The sequence below is a fragment of the Triplophysa dalaica genome, chromosome 12 (assembly GCF_015846415.1).
Source record: "Triplophysa dalaica isolate WHDGS20190420 chromosome 12, ASM1584641v1, whole genome shotgun sequence".
NCBI classification, from domain to species: Eukaryota; Metazoa; Chordata; class Actinopteri; order Cypriniformes; family Nemacheilidae; genus Triplophysa; species Triplophysa dalaica.
In genome coordinates, this window is record NC_079553.1 from 12,304,817 (window position 1) to 12,318,098 (window position 13,282).

Here is a 13,282-nt window from a genome sequence, read left to right on the forward strand (position 1 = left end):
TGTAACCCAAGCTTTTGTTGTAAAACAGGGAATCATATTCACGCGAACATCACTTAAGTGTCAGAACTGAAAACGGCCCTGATACTGAGATCACATCTGTTACTGACACCAGGCCCAGCAAATGCCAGGTTCTGGAATGCACCTATCTATGACGACATTGTTAGGTTGAACACCACCTCCACAGAAAAATATCAACGACTACTTCTCTAGCCCCGCCCACTGGTTCGCGCATGACAAAACCAGTGGCGCGGAACCAGATAGAGCGAGCAAGCAATAAACAAACATTCGGTTAAAGATAGCCAAATATTGTGCCACCCCTGTTTGTGGAAGAATCCAGTCCCTGCATAACCTTCCTTAGGATTCCGATTTTAGGAATGCGTGGTTAAAGTTTATTTGTAAAGACGTTCCAGCTCACATGGGAAAAACACGGAGCGTTTGTTCGTTTCATTTCTCTGTGGATTCCTTCGTGAACAAGGCACAGGTCGACATTGAATTTGTGGAGAGTTTAAAATTAATATGCGTCACATGAAATACTGATGTGGGGAGGTCATTTATAAATCACAGCAGGTCTCCAGATAATACAAATGGCCTGCCAAAACATGTGAATGGTGCTAATGTGTAACCTATTACCCAACGTTACATCTCAAACCAAATTCATAAAAGGCTCCAACTACGCAAACTGCTATCCAATCAAAGCGGTGGGTGTTTACTTCCAAGTGTCTTCAATGCGGCACGCTCATTAAAACCGAGCGTTTGCAGAGCATCAAAACCTGGGTAGAAAATAGCCTATTATTTATTGATTTTGAAGTTTTGTGATGTAAAAACCACACAAACGTCTTAAGTTAATCTCATAAAACAATAAACAAGGCCAGTTCATTACACCTTAAATAATAGGGATGACCCAAGCCAATAGCAAAGATTGGGGGCAGATCAAGGCATTTATAGCCTGTTAGGGATCAGCTATATTTCGGCTGATCATTTTCGATCTCCACTGCCATTATGTAAGTTTCGTTAACGAGAGCACGAGCTGTTACAGCTGTGTGGAATTGTGTAGCGTATCAGCTGCTTGTCAACAGCGCGAGCATTACGTAAGAGAACAGAGCTTTGTTCAATTATAACAATTTAATCACAAACCCTCAAAAATGTGCACGGATAGCAGCGAGTTCACTCAGCTTTGTGAGGTGTGATAGAGAACACAGGTCAGCTGCTGATTTCTTCATTTATACAGCGCTCTACCGGAGCTTTACAACAAACTTAATGACACAGATGAGAAGCATATTATCGGATGTCAGCTAACAGGAAAGAGATGCTGATTTTCCATTCTTTCAAAGTGTATGTTCAAAGATATATATGATAAATATGTGAGTACCACAGGTGAACTTGCAGTATTGTGTTGAGCGTTTAAGTTGTGAGGCAGTGTCAAATGAAGCTCTGTTGTTCTGTCTCATGAGGACAAACTCCTGTCAAGCTGCAATAAAAGCATTTAAACTATACTTCATTGATACATTTTATTTAGTAACATAGCAAACTGATCATCACTTAAAATGAATTTACATTTACATTTAATTTTCCTTAATACAGTGAGGGAAGTAAGTATTTGATCCCCAGCTGATTTTGTAAGTTTGCCTGCTTACAAAGAAATGAAGGGTCTATATTTTTTATGGTAGGTTTATTTTAACTGATAGAGACAGAATATTTATAAATATTATTTTTTATAAAGCTGATAAATTGATTTGCATTTCAGTCAGTGAAATACGTATTTGATCCCCTACCAACTAGTAAGAATTCTGGCTCCATAGATTGGTAATGTGCCTATATGGACCGCAGATTAGTCCTGTCACTTTAAGAAAGTACTCCTAAATCAGCTTATTGTGTATATAAAAGATGCCTGCCAACAGAATCTGTATCTTCCATTCAACCTCTCCACCACCATGGTCCAGACCAAATAGGTTTTAAAGGATGTCAGGGACAAGATTAGAGACCTGAACAAACCTTGAATAGGCTACAGACAGAACCTTGGTGAGAAGGAGACAACAGTTGGTGCGATTATTTGGAAAAAGAAGAAATACAAAATACCTATCAAATGCCCTCGTTCTGGAGCTCCCTGCAAGATTTCCAAAATGGGGTAAAGATTATCATGAGTAAGGTTAAAGATCAAGCCCAGAACTACATGAAGAAGTAATGTAGAAGAAATATTTCAATACAGTTGGGACCGCAGTTAGCAAGCAAACCATTGGTAACACGCTATGCCACAATAGATTGAAATCCTGAAGCACCCGCAAGATCCTCCTGCTCAAGAAGGCCCGTCTGGCTCGTCTGAAGTGACAATGAACATCAAAATGATTCAGAAAAGTCTTTGGTCCAAATTGACTCCTGTGTTTGGAGGGAGAGAAATGTTGACCACAAGAACACATCCCTACAGAGAAGCACAGAGTTGGAAACATTATGCTTTAGGGCTTTTTCTCTGCTACAGGCACAGGATGACTTCACCACATTGAGGGGCTGAGGGACGGGCCAGTGTACCGTAAAAACTTGGACGATAACCTCCTCTCCTTAACTAGATCACTGAAGATGGGTCGTGCATGTGCCTTTAACATGGCAAAGACCCAAAACATATTGCCAAGACAACCAAAGAGTGGCTTAAGGAGAAGCACATTAAATGTTCTAGCCAGTCTCTAGACCCTAGTCCTATAGAAAATCTGTGAAGGAGGGTTAAACTCCAATTTGCAGAGCGACAGCCAAGAAACCTTAAAGATTAACAGAGGAGTGGACTAAAATGTATCCTGACACATGAGCAAACCTGGTGACCAACTATCAGAAATGTTTTACCTCAGTGGAGAAATCTTTGTTGGTAAGCACAAACTACATGTTTTGCTTGGGGATCAAATACTTATTTCACTGACTGTATATGTTTCAAAGTTCATCTTTTCTGGGAAATAATAATCAGGTATACATTTTTTACCTCCGTTTATTTTAGTACTGTGACTTGCCTTGACTTGAAACTTATCAGGACTCGAGTTGACTTGCTTAGGGTGAACCCTTGACTTGACTTGCTTGATTTGTCTAAACTGTGACTGGAAATTTAACTTGAGACTTGACCATATGTGAACCTGGACAATAAAACCAGTCTTAAGTATCACAGGAACATTTTTAGTAATCGCCAAAAATACATTGATTTTTCTTTTTACAACAAAAAAACATTAGGGTGTATAGGAAAGAACATGTCCCATGAAGATACTTTATAAATATCCTAACGTAAATGTATAAGAACTTTCTTTTGTGAGTGGATGGCCTGCTACATTGCCTCAGATTAACAACTTCAAAGGCGATTTTCTCAATATTTAGCTTTTTTTGCACCCTCAGATTCCAGCTTTGTAAACAGTTGTTGTTCCGCCAGATAGTGTCCTGTCCTAACAAACCATATATCAATACAAAGTTTATATCTTCAGCTTTCAGAATTATTAAAAAATCTCAAATTCGTCACATATGTGACTTGTCCCCACATCTGGCTCTAACCACTGAACTACAGGTAAGATTGGGTAATAAAATTAATCATCACATCTTAATGTCAATTTATCACATATACGAACACAATGACATGCTGAATCAAATCAGGAGAAAGAGAAAATGAATACATCAAAACTGAGTAATGCACCTGATAGCCCTGAATGTCATCTGTGTTGTAATCTCGCACGTCCCTCTAGTTCTCATTTTTTATTCAGCCAAGACTTTCTTCCAGGGTCAAGCAGAATTGAGCTATACTCTAATTTACAGCGGCTTTAAAGCAAAGCTCATCTCTCAGAATCTATGGAGCAATTTGAGGAGAGAGCGTGTTTCAGGTGTGTAATTCATTTGATTGAGCCTTGAGTTCAAAGGAATGATTCTTACACTTTCTCAGTGTTAATAAAAGGGAGGGGATTTTGCAGCAGAGCCACGGCTGTTCCAGGCGCTAATAGACACCTATTATTCGTTTCAACAATCGAACAAAATAAAAGTCTAGATTGAAATAAGAGAAGCAGAGGACAGTTGTACATGGTCTTAGTAAAAAATAGACGTGTATGTTTCTGTTTCTATATGTGTATGTTTTACATTTTGTTTCTGTTTCATATTACTTTGAAGGTCATATCTTTATTTATTCTCTGTGTGTTCAAAATGTTTTTCTTGTTGTTGTTTTTCTCTTGTACACCTGCTTTGATACAATGCAATTTGTAAAAAGGCGCTATAAAATAAATGTGACTTGACCACCTCCAACTCTGAAAGCACTCCAAAAATCGACTAATGTAATTGACCTTTGTTTAGATCCCTAATGACCCCTTGATCTGACTCAATATGTAAAGTTGCATAACTATTTAAACTGAAATAAAATCAAGCAAATTAACAGAATCATTCAACTTTATTATCCTGCAGTTTATATCACAGTTGTGAACAACAATTTACTACTTGAAATGAATACTAAGTGGTAGGTGTTTTTTTGAAGGACAGAGACACTTTCTTTATAGTTTGTATGCCTTGTAGCATAGTAGTTTTACCTTGCAGACAGATGAGTCATTAACATTTTTGATCCATTTTCTTGTAAGAGACTGACCATACATTTTAATTATATTTTACACCAGTATATACTGTTGATGGCCTTATCTTGAAGATCTTAAAGCCCCAGTGAAATCAAAAAAGTTTTTTTTTACTTTTGTTAAAAAAGGACGTCAATAAACTAATATATGTATATAATATGAGAGCTATGGAAGTGGTGCCTCAAATCAGCCACTTGTTCGCACATTTATTATGTCCTACATGGTGAATGACGCATAACGCACTAGATGAGAGATAGGGGATGGTCAAGAGAGTCAAACCATTAAAGTCTTAATTTCGCGTAGGTGTCACCCGAGTGCTTGCACATGAGTGTCTTTCTGTATGGAGTACCGGTAATGCCGATAAGAAATAAAATGACGAATCAATTGATCGATTTAAGTAAAACATGAAAATGCAAACAAATAAATCGCTTTTTAAATTGAGAAATGAATGATTAATTATATTTAAAATGTTTAATTTAATTTGTGTTTTAAGATGTAGTTTAATTGAACAATTAAACTTTAAATTAAAAAAATCCTTTTTAAATGTATAAAATAAATAGATTTAAAACTGCTTATTTAATTCACTAAAACATAAAGGCATGTTTCGCAAGACTTCAATAGAAACACGTTTTGACGTATTTACAAGTCACGTGGCGTATGAAAAAGTCACCTGACCATCCGCAGTATGTTTTGGCAAAACATTTGAAAAGATAGGATGTAAAGTAGTTTCTTATATGATGGCCCAAATGCAGGTCCAAACGAGTGAGTGCAGTATGGAGATTTATTAGAAACAGTAAGGTAATATGACAATATGTAAGGAAATATAGACATTTCTCTTCACTCTTCCCTCACTGTGGGTGGCACTAAAGTTAGTTAGCAGCCTACCATAAAATAAGAAGTATGGCCGGAATTACTTATCGCGAGAAGAAACAAAATATTCATTAACTCATAACATCGTTTAATGGAAACACAGTCATTCCACAATATTTCTTTACATGACGTCTAGAAAATATTGCTTGATTTTTTAATCTGTAATGGAGACCTGGATATTGATCTTCCTATTCTTTTCGATAGACTTTTAAACCACTGTGGCGATTATGCTGTTAAATGCCGTTTTGGTGACTGTTTGCCATAAACAAACCGCTATACGTTATTTTAAAAGGGGGTGGGGTCACTTATGTATGTCACTTATGTATGTCTCCTGCTCTCTGCATTTTTCAGTTGAAATTACGTAAAATAATGCTTCCTGTTCCAAGGCACTGCAGTGAGGCTTTAAGAGAAATGGAACCTTGGGGAAACTACAAGTTTATAAATTGCTAATAAGATTGTGAAACCATTGAGCAATTACATTTTTAGAACTAAAGTAACAAAATGATAAGCAAGGTTAGGTGTGTGATTAATGCTTTATCTATCTATTTCATCATTTAGGTGCAACCACAGAGAATTATGCAAATTTAAGTTTTGTAATGCAAACCCACTCTGAATAAACAGACCTAATCAGCTGTATTTTCTAGAAAGCTTTATCACTGTTCGACATCATAAGTACACAAAGTGCATACAAAGTACACTATTGTCAACTTTTCTAATTTGTTTCAATGATGTACTGTAAATAATGTAAAAAAATTCATTGAGTAAAAGAAAATTTTGTGTCAATGGCATATTTGGATAAGTGAATTATTTCAACTCACACAGTAAGAAATGTTTGGAACGTTCTTTTTAATATTGTTATGAATCACAATTATCATCAGATTTAAGAGATAATAAAGGGATCTTGATTCTAAAGTAAACCGCTAAACCACATATTTATTTTCCAATTTTACGGAATGCACAACAAACAAGCTTTACCACAATAGCCTACTGGTTCCTGACAAGAGCACCTGTATTTCAGGCACTCTGAGCGCCCTCGCGAAATAGAACACCCCCCCACGTACTGGCAGTACAGGGTGCAATAATGACAACCTTGGTATTTACAAGTGCATAGATGCCTGGGAGCTCCATTGCTGCCACATTGGATTAGCCTATAATAAATTTCCTCTTTCCAAAAGACTATCATTTTCACTCTCTCAGAAGGGATCGTTGTTGGATGTCAGGGACACTTTGCTGAGGTGGCACGTGAGAGAAAATGAAAAACCTGCGACACGAGCGTGATTTACAAAACCATTTCTTCCAAAATGTTGGGATCAAGCAGTCCTTTATGAGTCGGACACGGCGAGCTGGCCACTACATTACCTGAGGAAGAATAGAAATGAGGAAAGGGAACTGCGACTTTCACAATAAATTACATCTACTGAGTGCCAGGACTGCTGTGCATGGCTCTGCATGCATAGGGTTATAAATGGAAAGCAACAGGAGATCATTTCTTGTCTGAATGACTAGGAACAACAGAAATGACAAGCTAACATTTTATTCCTTGGGGGTTCTTTGTTATCCTGGCAGCTTGAACTGTAAAGCAGTGATTTGTGAACCTATTGGACCCATAGAATGAGGTCATATTTTACTGTAGGTCTTTGTCTGCTCTTTGTCTTCAAATTATCAGTCAATTATCAAACACTTGACTATATGAATTAGGCGTGTCATGGCAGAGAGAGGCTTCAGTTGAGAGCCGGTGAGGGTCTCAGAGAGCAAGTTTAGATCTGCTGCTGTACAGACAGATAACAGTCAGGCAGATTTTCTGATGAATGGACTTCAAATAGCCCACCATTAAAAAGGTTACTTAACTACCCCTACCAGGAGCTAACCAATAAAAACAACATCAATCATATTTTAATCTACTTGTTAATGAAAACTGTCAATCGGGTGCCCGGCGGCCTTTTAATTTTCCATCAAAATGTAGTCAAGGTAAATTTACAGATGGAAGTTACACACAAATGCATTAAAAAAATAAAAAGTTCCAGTAGGCATATGCTTTCACTTGCACAGTAATGCAATATATATTATGCAAGGGGAAAATGCTCTAGTATTTAAAATAAATTTAAATATAATATATATTCATATTATACAAATATGTAGATCATTTTGATATATTGTGAAGCGACAACTTCCAGCAATTTTCCAATGCAAAAGCTCCGATTGGATTATAGCTTAAAGGTCCCGTGTATGAAATTTAGCGCCATCTTGTGGTGAGGTTGCGAGTGGCAACCAACGGCTCACTTCCCCCTCCCTTTAGAAACACTACGGTGGCTAACACGGAACTAAAATGTAGTCATATTTTTGCTTTTTTGCCAACAGAGATAACGTATTAACGAAATGCACTTTGTGCAGTTTGTCCGTTAAGCGCTACCGAAGAAACAACATGGTGAATTCCATGTAAGGGGACCTGCAGTGTATGTAGATAGAAATAGCTCATTCTAAGGTAATAAAAACATAACGCTTCATTATATATGGTCTTTAAACACCTCTGAAGACATAGTTATGTATATTTTATAGCATTTCTGTCAATAGAAATATAATAGAAAAATTATACACAAAGCACCTTTAAAGGGTAGGTAGGCTTTTATCGATACCCGATACCGAGCTCATGTACTCGTAATGAAAAAACGATACAAATGACTGATACCTCACAGGTTAAACATAGAGCCTTTGATTTCCCCAATGCGGAAAAGGAGGGAATCGAGGAAATCAGGCATAAAAACAGAATTTGCTGTACAAAAGGAAATGCCACGGAATCTGGCAAATGTATTATTTCCTAACAAGAAATTAGCACTGAACCGCTAACGCAACAGCTAACGAAATATTCAGATAATGTTTAAATATGTATTCTGCTTTTTTTGCGTGACTGTGTGTGAAAGAGTGGTGCGGTTGAGTGTAATGAACATGAACGCACTTAATCTTGTGAAGCTTTCAGAGCCAGCGTTTCGCTGCACGAGGACACGAATACATAAACAAACACCATTTGCAGCGAACAGTCAAAGTAAAAGTCTGTTTAACTTGAACAAGTTATAATACTCACATTTTACCACACCACCCCCCTTTAATTCGTATAATTCGACCACAGAATATATTGTTTATTTTAGCAAACTTAAGTAAATGTGCTAGTAAAATTGTGCTACTGATCATACATTTTTTTAACTTAATTTAAGTAGACCTAAAAACAAAAAATGTACAAGTAAGATACTGGTTTATTAACATAATTGTACATTATACAGGCATCGTTATAGGTATCGGTATCAGAGAGTACCAGAAAAAATATCGGTACTCGTACACGGTCTTTCAAAAATGGTATCGGTGCATCCCTACTTTTCGCAAAATGCTAAATTTAGCCTGCTAGCAGTGAAATCGATCCCTCTCTTTAAATCACCATTAAAGGCCACACCTTCTCCAAAACACATGAACGCACACAGACCAGAAGCTATTGGATCAGTTTCAATACGTCTCATTCACCTTTGAAAAAAAAACATTTCAGTGAATTACATTACTACAATAACAAACGAGACCTTCCATTTTCTTCAATACAGGTGTGTCCATGCAGTGTTATGTTCAAAACAAACTGTAGATCAGATTAGACAGTGTGACTTTTCATAATCACCACCATGACTGTCGCACAAAAAGTCTATTGAACAGCTCAGGACAGCACTTTACCCATTAGGCTCTTACAAACTACAAAAAATACACATGAAGTCCTAAAAAAAGCTGGGAAAATGCCACAACATATTGTTAGGAGCACGACAGAGTGAGAATTATCAGTTAACAGCAGTAGCATTTAACATTTATCGCCCCCATTATGCAAGTGAATATACAATGCAGACATTTCGCAAGGCCCATTTCTGCAGTCTCTAAAATGAAACATTCTTATCTCAACCTTGGAAATTAAAAACACCAGCGAAGCTTTCAGCAGCCTCAAACCCCTCCTCCGCCAGAAACCTCCAGAGAACCAATCCTAGAACAGCCTCTAAGCTCCGCTGCCGTCTCATTGAGGTAAAAACATCCCCTTATCTGAGCACAAGGAGAACTCCACGTGTCTGCTCAGACCAGAAAGAGGCTAGGCACAACGTGTCCGGTCTGACACGTCTGAGGCGGACTGCGGCGCTCATCTGACAGGACTGCACGCCGCAGATGCTGCGCAGCTAATTAGAGAAGTGTTTATGAGAGGAGCGAGGAAACGCTCTCACTGTGGGAGATGGAACGCTGGGTCAGTTCTGACACACTTCATCAGTGTAGCGTTGCTTGGAGTTGGAGGAAGACAGAGGAAATGAGGAAGAGAGTGAGAGAGCACATTTCGTTCCTTGGGCTTATTGTAGCGGAATAGCTGGTGATGATGACAGACATCCGGCATTTGTAAGACAGTGATGAGGCCAATTAGGAGCTTCATCTGTTCAAGACTGAGTTGATATTAAATATAGATGAATAAGACGAACATGATTAAAGAAAATGACCGGTTGTATTCTGGTGATTTACACGCAAATGAAATAATGAGATTGTTTTTATAATCCCGTTTTCAGGGGAAAAAAATCAAATGTGGAAAGCGTTTGGCCTGTTTTTGTCATCAGTTTAACCTGTAGACTTAACCTGTAAGCGGAAATGAAGCATTCAATCAAATGTACACAATTTAGTAATTACTTAATTCTTAATTACTTAATTTTTACTTAAATAAAAAAACAAATAACAGATTCAATACATGTAACCTTTTAAGAAAAAACTTTTGGCTTTTGGAGTAATGGCGCCGCCATCTTGCAGCGCCATGGCATGTGACATCACCGGTTTGGTTCGCGACATTGCAATATTATCATTTAAAGAGACACACCAAAGCGGCGTGTTGTCCTCCGAGGCAAAAATGGACATTAAGGGCACAGTGATATAAAAGTTCTGTCGTAAATTTTGAGATGAAACTTCAAAGACACATTCTGTGGACTTATGATTTGATTAGATTTTGTGAAAAGGAACCTTATATAATATTAATCGTATTGCAGAAAATGACATTGGGTCAATCTGCAGGATGTGTGAGTGAAAATGATCTATTAAGTTTTCAGGGCACGTCTCAAGACAGTTCTCCCTCTACATTGACCACAGAGAACAGGGTCACCATCATCTATTCTCATTTGCAGACCATCATTCACCTCCAAAGCTCATGAACATTACTCATTTCTTAGAAGATTTTTCTGGTTATGACCTTCAAAGAGTGAAGTCACTTTTCAGAATTGAGAACATTTAAATATTTTGTGCAGTACTTTGTTGGTTCTTGATTCCTATTTGTAAGTTAACTTTTGCTAAGTGTCTGCATGATTACTTAACTTAAACAAATTTAAATTAAAATCTTTAATGTCGAACGAAAGTTTGATAGCAACACATTTAAAAAAATATTTCATTTTAAAATTCATTATTTAATGGATTAGGTGTCAACTGCACTAACAACTGACATCAGTTTATTATTTATTATTGCATTTATTATAGCATTCAATAGAAGTCATAGATTAAGTCAAGTTATGTCAAGCATAATGTAATAACTTGTGTTATTTTTAAAACTTTAAATATAAAAATACATATCCAAGATTTATAAATTCTGCAAAAGTATTGTTTATTAGTATGGGTAGGGCTGTGACGATATATAGTGTCATTTTTATGCTCAGTTTCTCAATTAATTACTGTTAATACCGCCACATCCGAAAGCCAGAGGGCCCTCTCATGCACAAAACTCCCAATATGGGACACAGAAGAAGAACGTTATACACACGTAGGCCGTTTCTCAATTCCAAGAACGCAAAGAATAGAATTGACTTCTCACGGAGACCAGTCTTGTAAGGCAAACCTTGGAAGAACAAACTCGGATGGACATTTGTTCTCTGTTCTTGAGCATTGGAACCGAACTTTGACGGTTATTGAAGATGAAGAGCGAGAACAAGAGGAGGTCGTAGTTCCAGGAAATGCCAATGGTCATATTCTACGGCTTTTCTTCAAACCTTTTCAAGAATTTTTATGATGATAAAGTTTATATGTATTATGATGATGTTTGACAAGTGTTGCGTTTTAAAATGCACGTAATTAACGACTCAATCTCGTAGTGATTTTAGATTCTACTTCCTACTGATCAAAGAGCCGTAGTTCACGGAAGAGCTGTGCATAAAACACAGAATTGAAGCCTTTGCAATTTCAGAATCAACCTAGACAGGTATAATTAGTGCCAATGGCGATATATATGATCACAGCCTTTATAAGCTGTTTCGAAAAAACTCATTTGAATAATGTAGCGCCACTATCACCGACCTTGCACTTTAAAATAGTATTATTTTAGTTAGTAGTTGTTGCTCGTGTGATATAGATGAACAACAGTATTTGTATTTTGATACTAAATATTTAGAGGCTTTTTTGAGGGAGTTCTCCCATTCTCAAGTTAGCCTGCATGCACACACGAGTGTCTAACTGGCCATACCCATCAAATCCCATTGCAAGACATTCACTCCCTCGCTGTTATTTTATTTATTCATGACGTCATCGATGGGACTTTTATCACATTATAGTCGACTTCAAAAAATGTGAGGTAGTTCAACCCCTAGTCCATAGCAGTTTTGGTGTGGATGTGGAACACAAGATGTTATCTTTGTTTATTGTTCAGTGTATATTTGAATCCTCAGCCGTGTTCAATTTATTCTGCATGGTTAATGTGATTTCATTGTGTAGAGCACTTACCTGGAGTTACAGCAGAGCAGAAGCATCTCTCGGTTGTTCATAAGGACCTGCAGGAGAACGAGGAAGGCCTTGGCACGGATGACTGAAGACGGACTCTCCAGAGAACGGATTATCTTCATAACAAAGTCCTGTGAAGAGCGTTCAAGCTGTTAGCACATCCTTGTTAGCGTGCGCACGTTTTTAAAAAGACTGAGAGGTCTCTGGACATTTAGTGTGGCGCGAGCCCCGATTGTGTGCTGATAATTTGACAGGTGCCATCGCTTACACAGCGAGGTGCTGGAGGGGATGGAAAGGCCCCCGAAATGCTCTTGATATAAAACAGAGGTTAAAAAGCTAATGAGCTGCACGGGCATCAAATCAGGAGGAATTGATTCATTTCCGCTATCAGCGTAATTGGGGGGGGGATACTGACGAAAGCGAACCAATCCGAAACATTAGGATTAACTACGTCTGGAGACGCTGAGTTAATGAAATTCAAACGCACCTACTGTACTCTCCGAATGGATCGTAATTACATCAACAGTATTCCAAGCTGCGCGCCGAGATTGTGCCACTTCCTTACCCAATTAGCTTAGTTGCTGGGTGCCTTATTGAAATTTAAATTATATGCCAGAAGATGTATGAATAAACACGCCGCGTTCTGGACGTCTATTCGTCAGGGGAATTAAGCGGAGAAATCAACAGCAGTTTATAATGGGTCCAGAGGTGATCCAGTAAGTTTTAGACACTCAAACCAGCTTTTTCCCTAATATTCAGAGTCAAATTGGAAATTTACATGCAAATGAATACAGGTCAGAGAAAATTAGCATTGTTAATCTGGGAGGGCCTTGAAGGCAGTATACAGCGGCATTTAAATCAATTTCAACAGCCCATTTTCCAATTGATTACTGCTTTATATAATGAACAAAACAACGTTTCGCTCGTTCATGACATGGAGAGTGGCCTGCCATTCTTCACCAGCTGCTGAGCGTATCTGGCAGAAACATAAGCTGGTTTATGAAGAGAGGGTTAAGAACTTTTGAAAGACCTTGTGAGAAAAATTGTGAGGGTGGAAAGAATTATAAATTTGGCCAATAATTCCAGCTGAAAAATGA

General features: G+C 37.7%; 1 protein-coding gene across 2 annotated transcripts in view; it reads right to left on the reverse strand.

Moving 5' to 3' along the window:
• The window catches only part of ulk4 (unc-51 like kinase 4), a 138,315-nt gene that overhangs the window by 80,024 nt on the left and 45,009 nt on the right, over positions 1 to 13,282 (reverse strand). For both annotated transcript variants that reach the window (XM_056763081.1, XM_056763082.1), the window contains exon 22: positions 12,189 to 12,316. In XM_056763081.1, the coding sequence (XP_056619059.1) occupies positions 12,189 to 12,316 (128 nt within the window). The remainder of the gene's footprint in view (positions 1 to 12,188; positions 12,317 to 13,282) is intronic.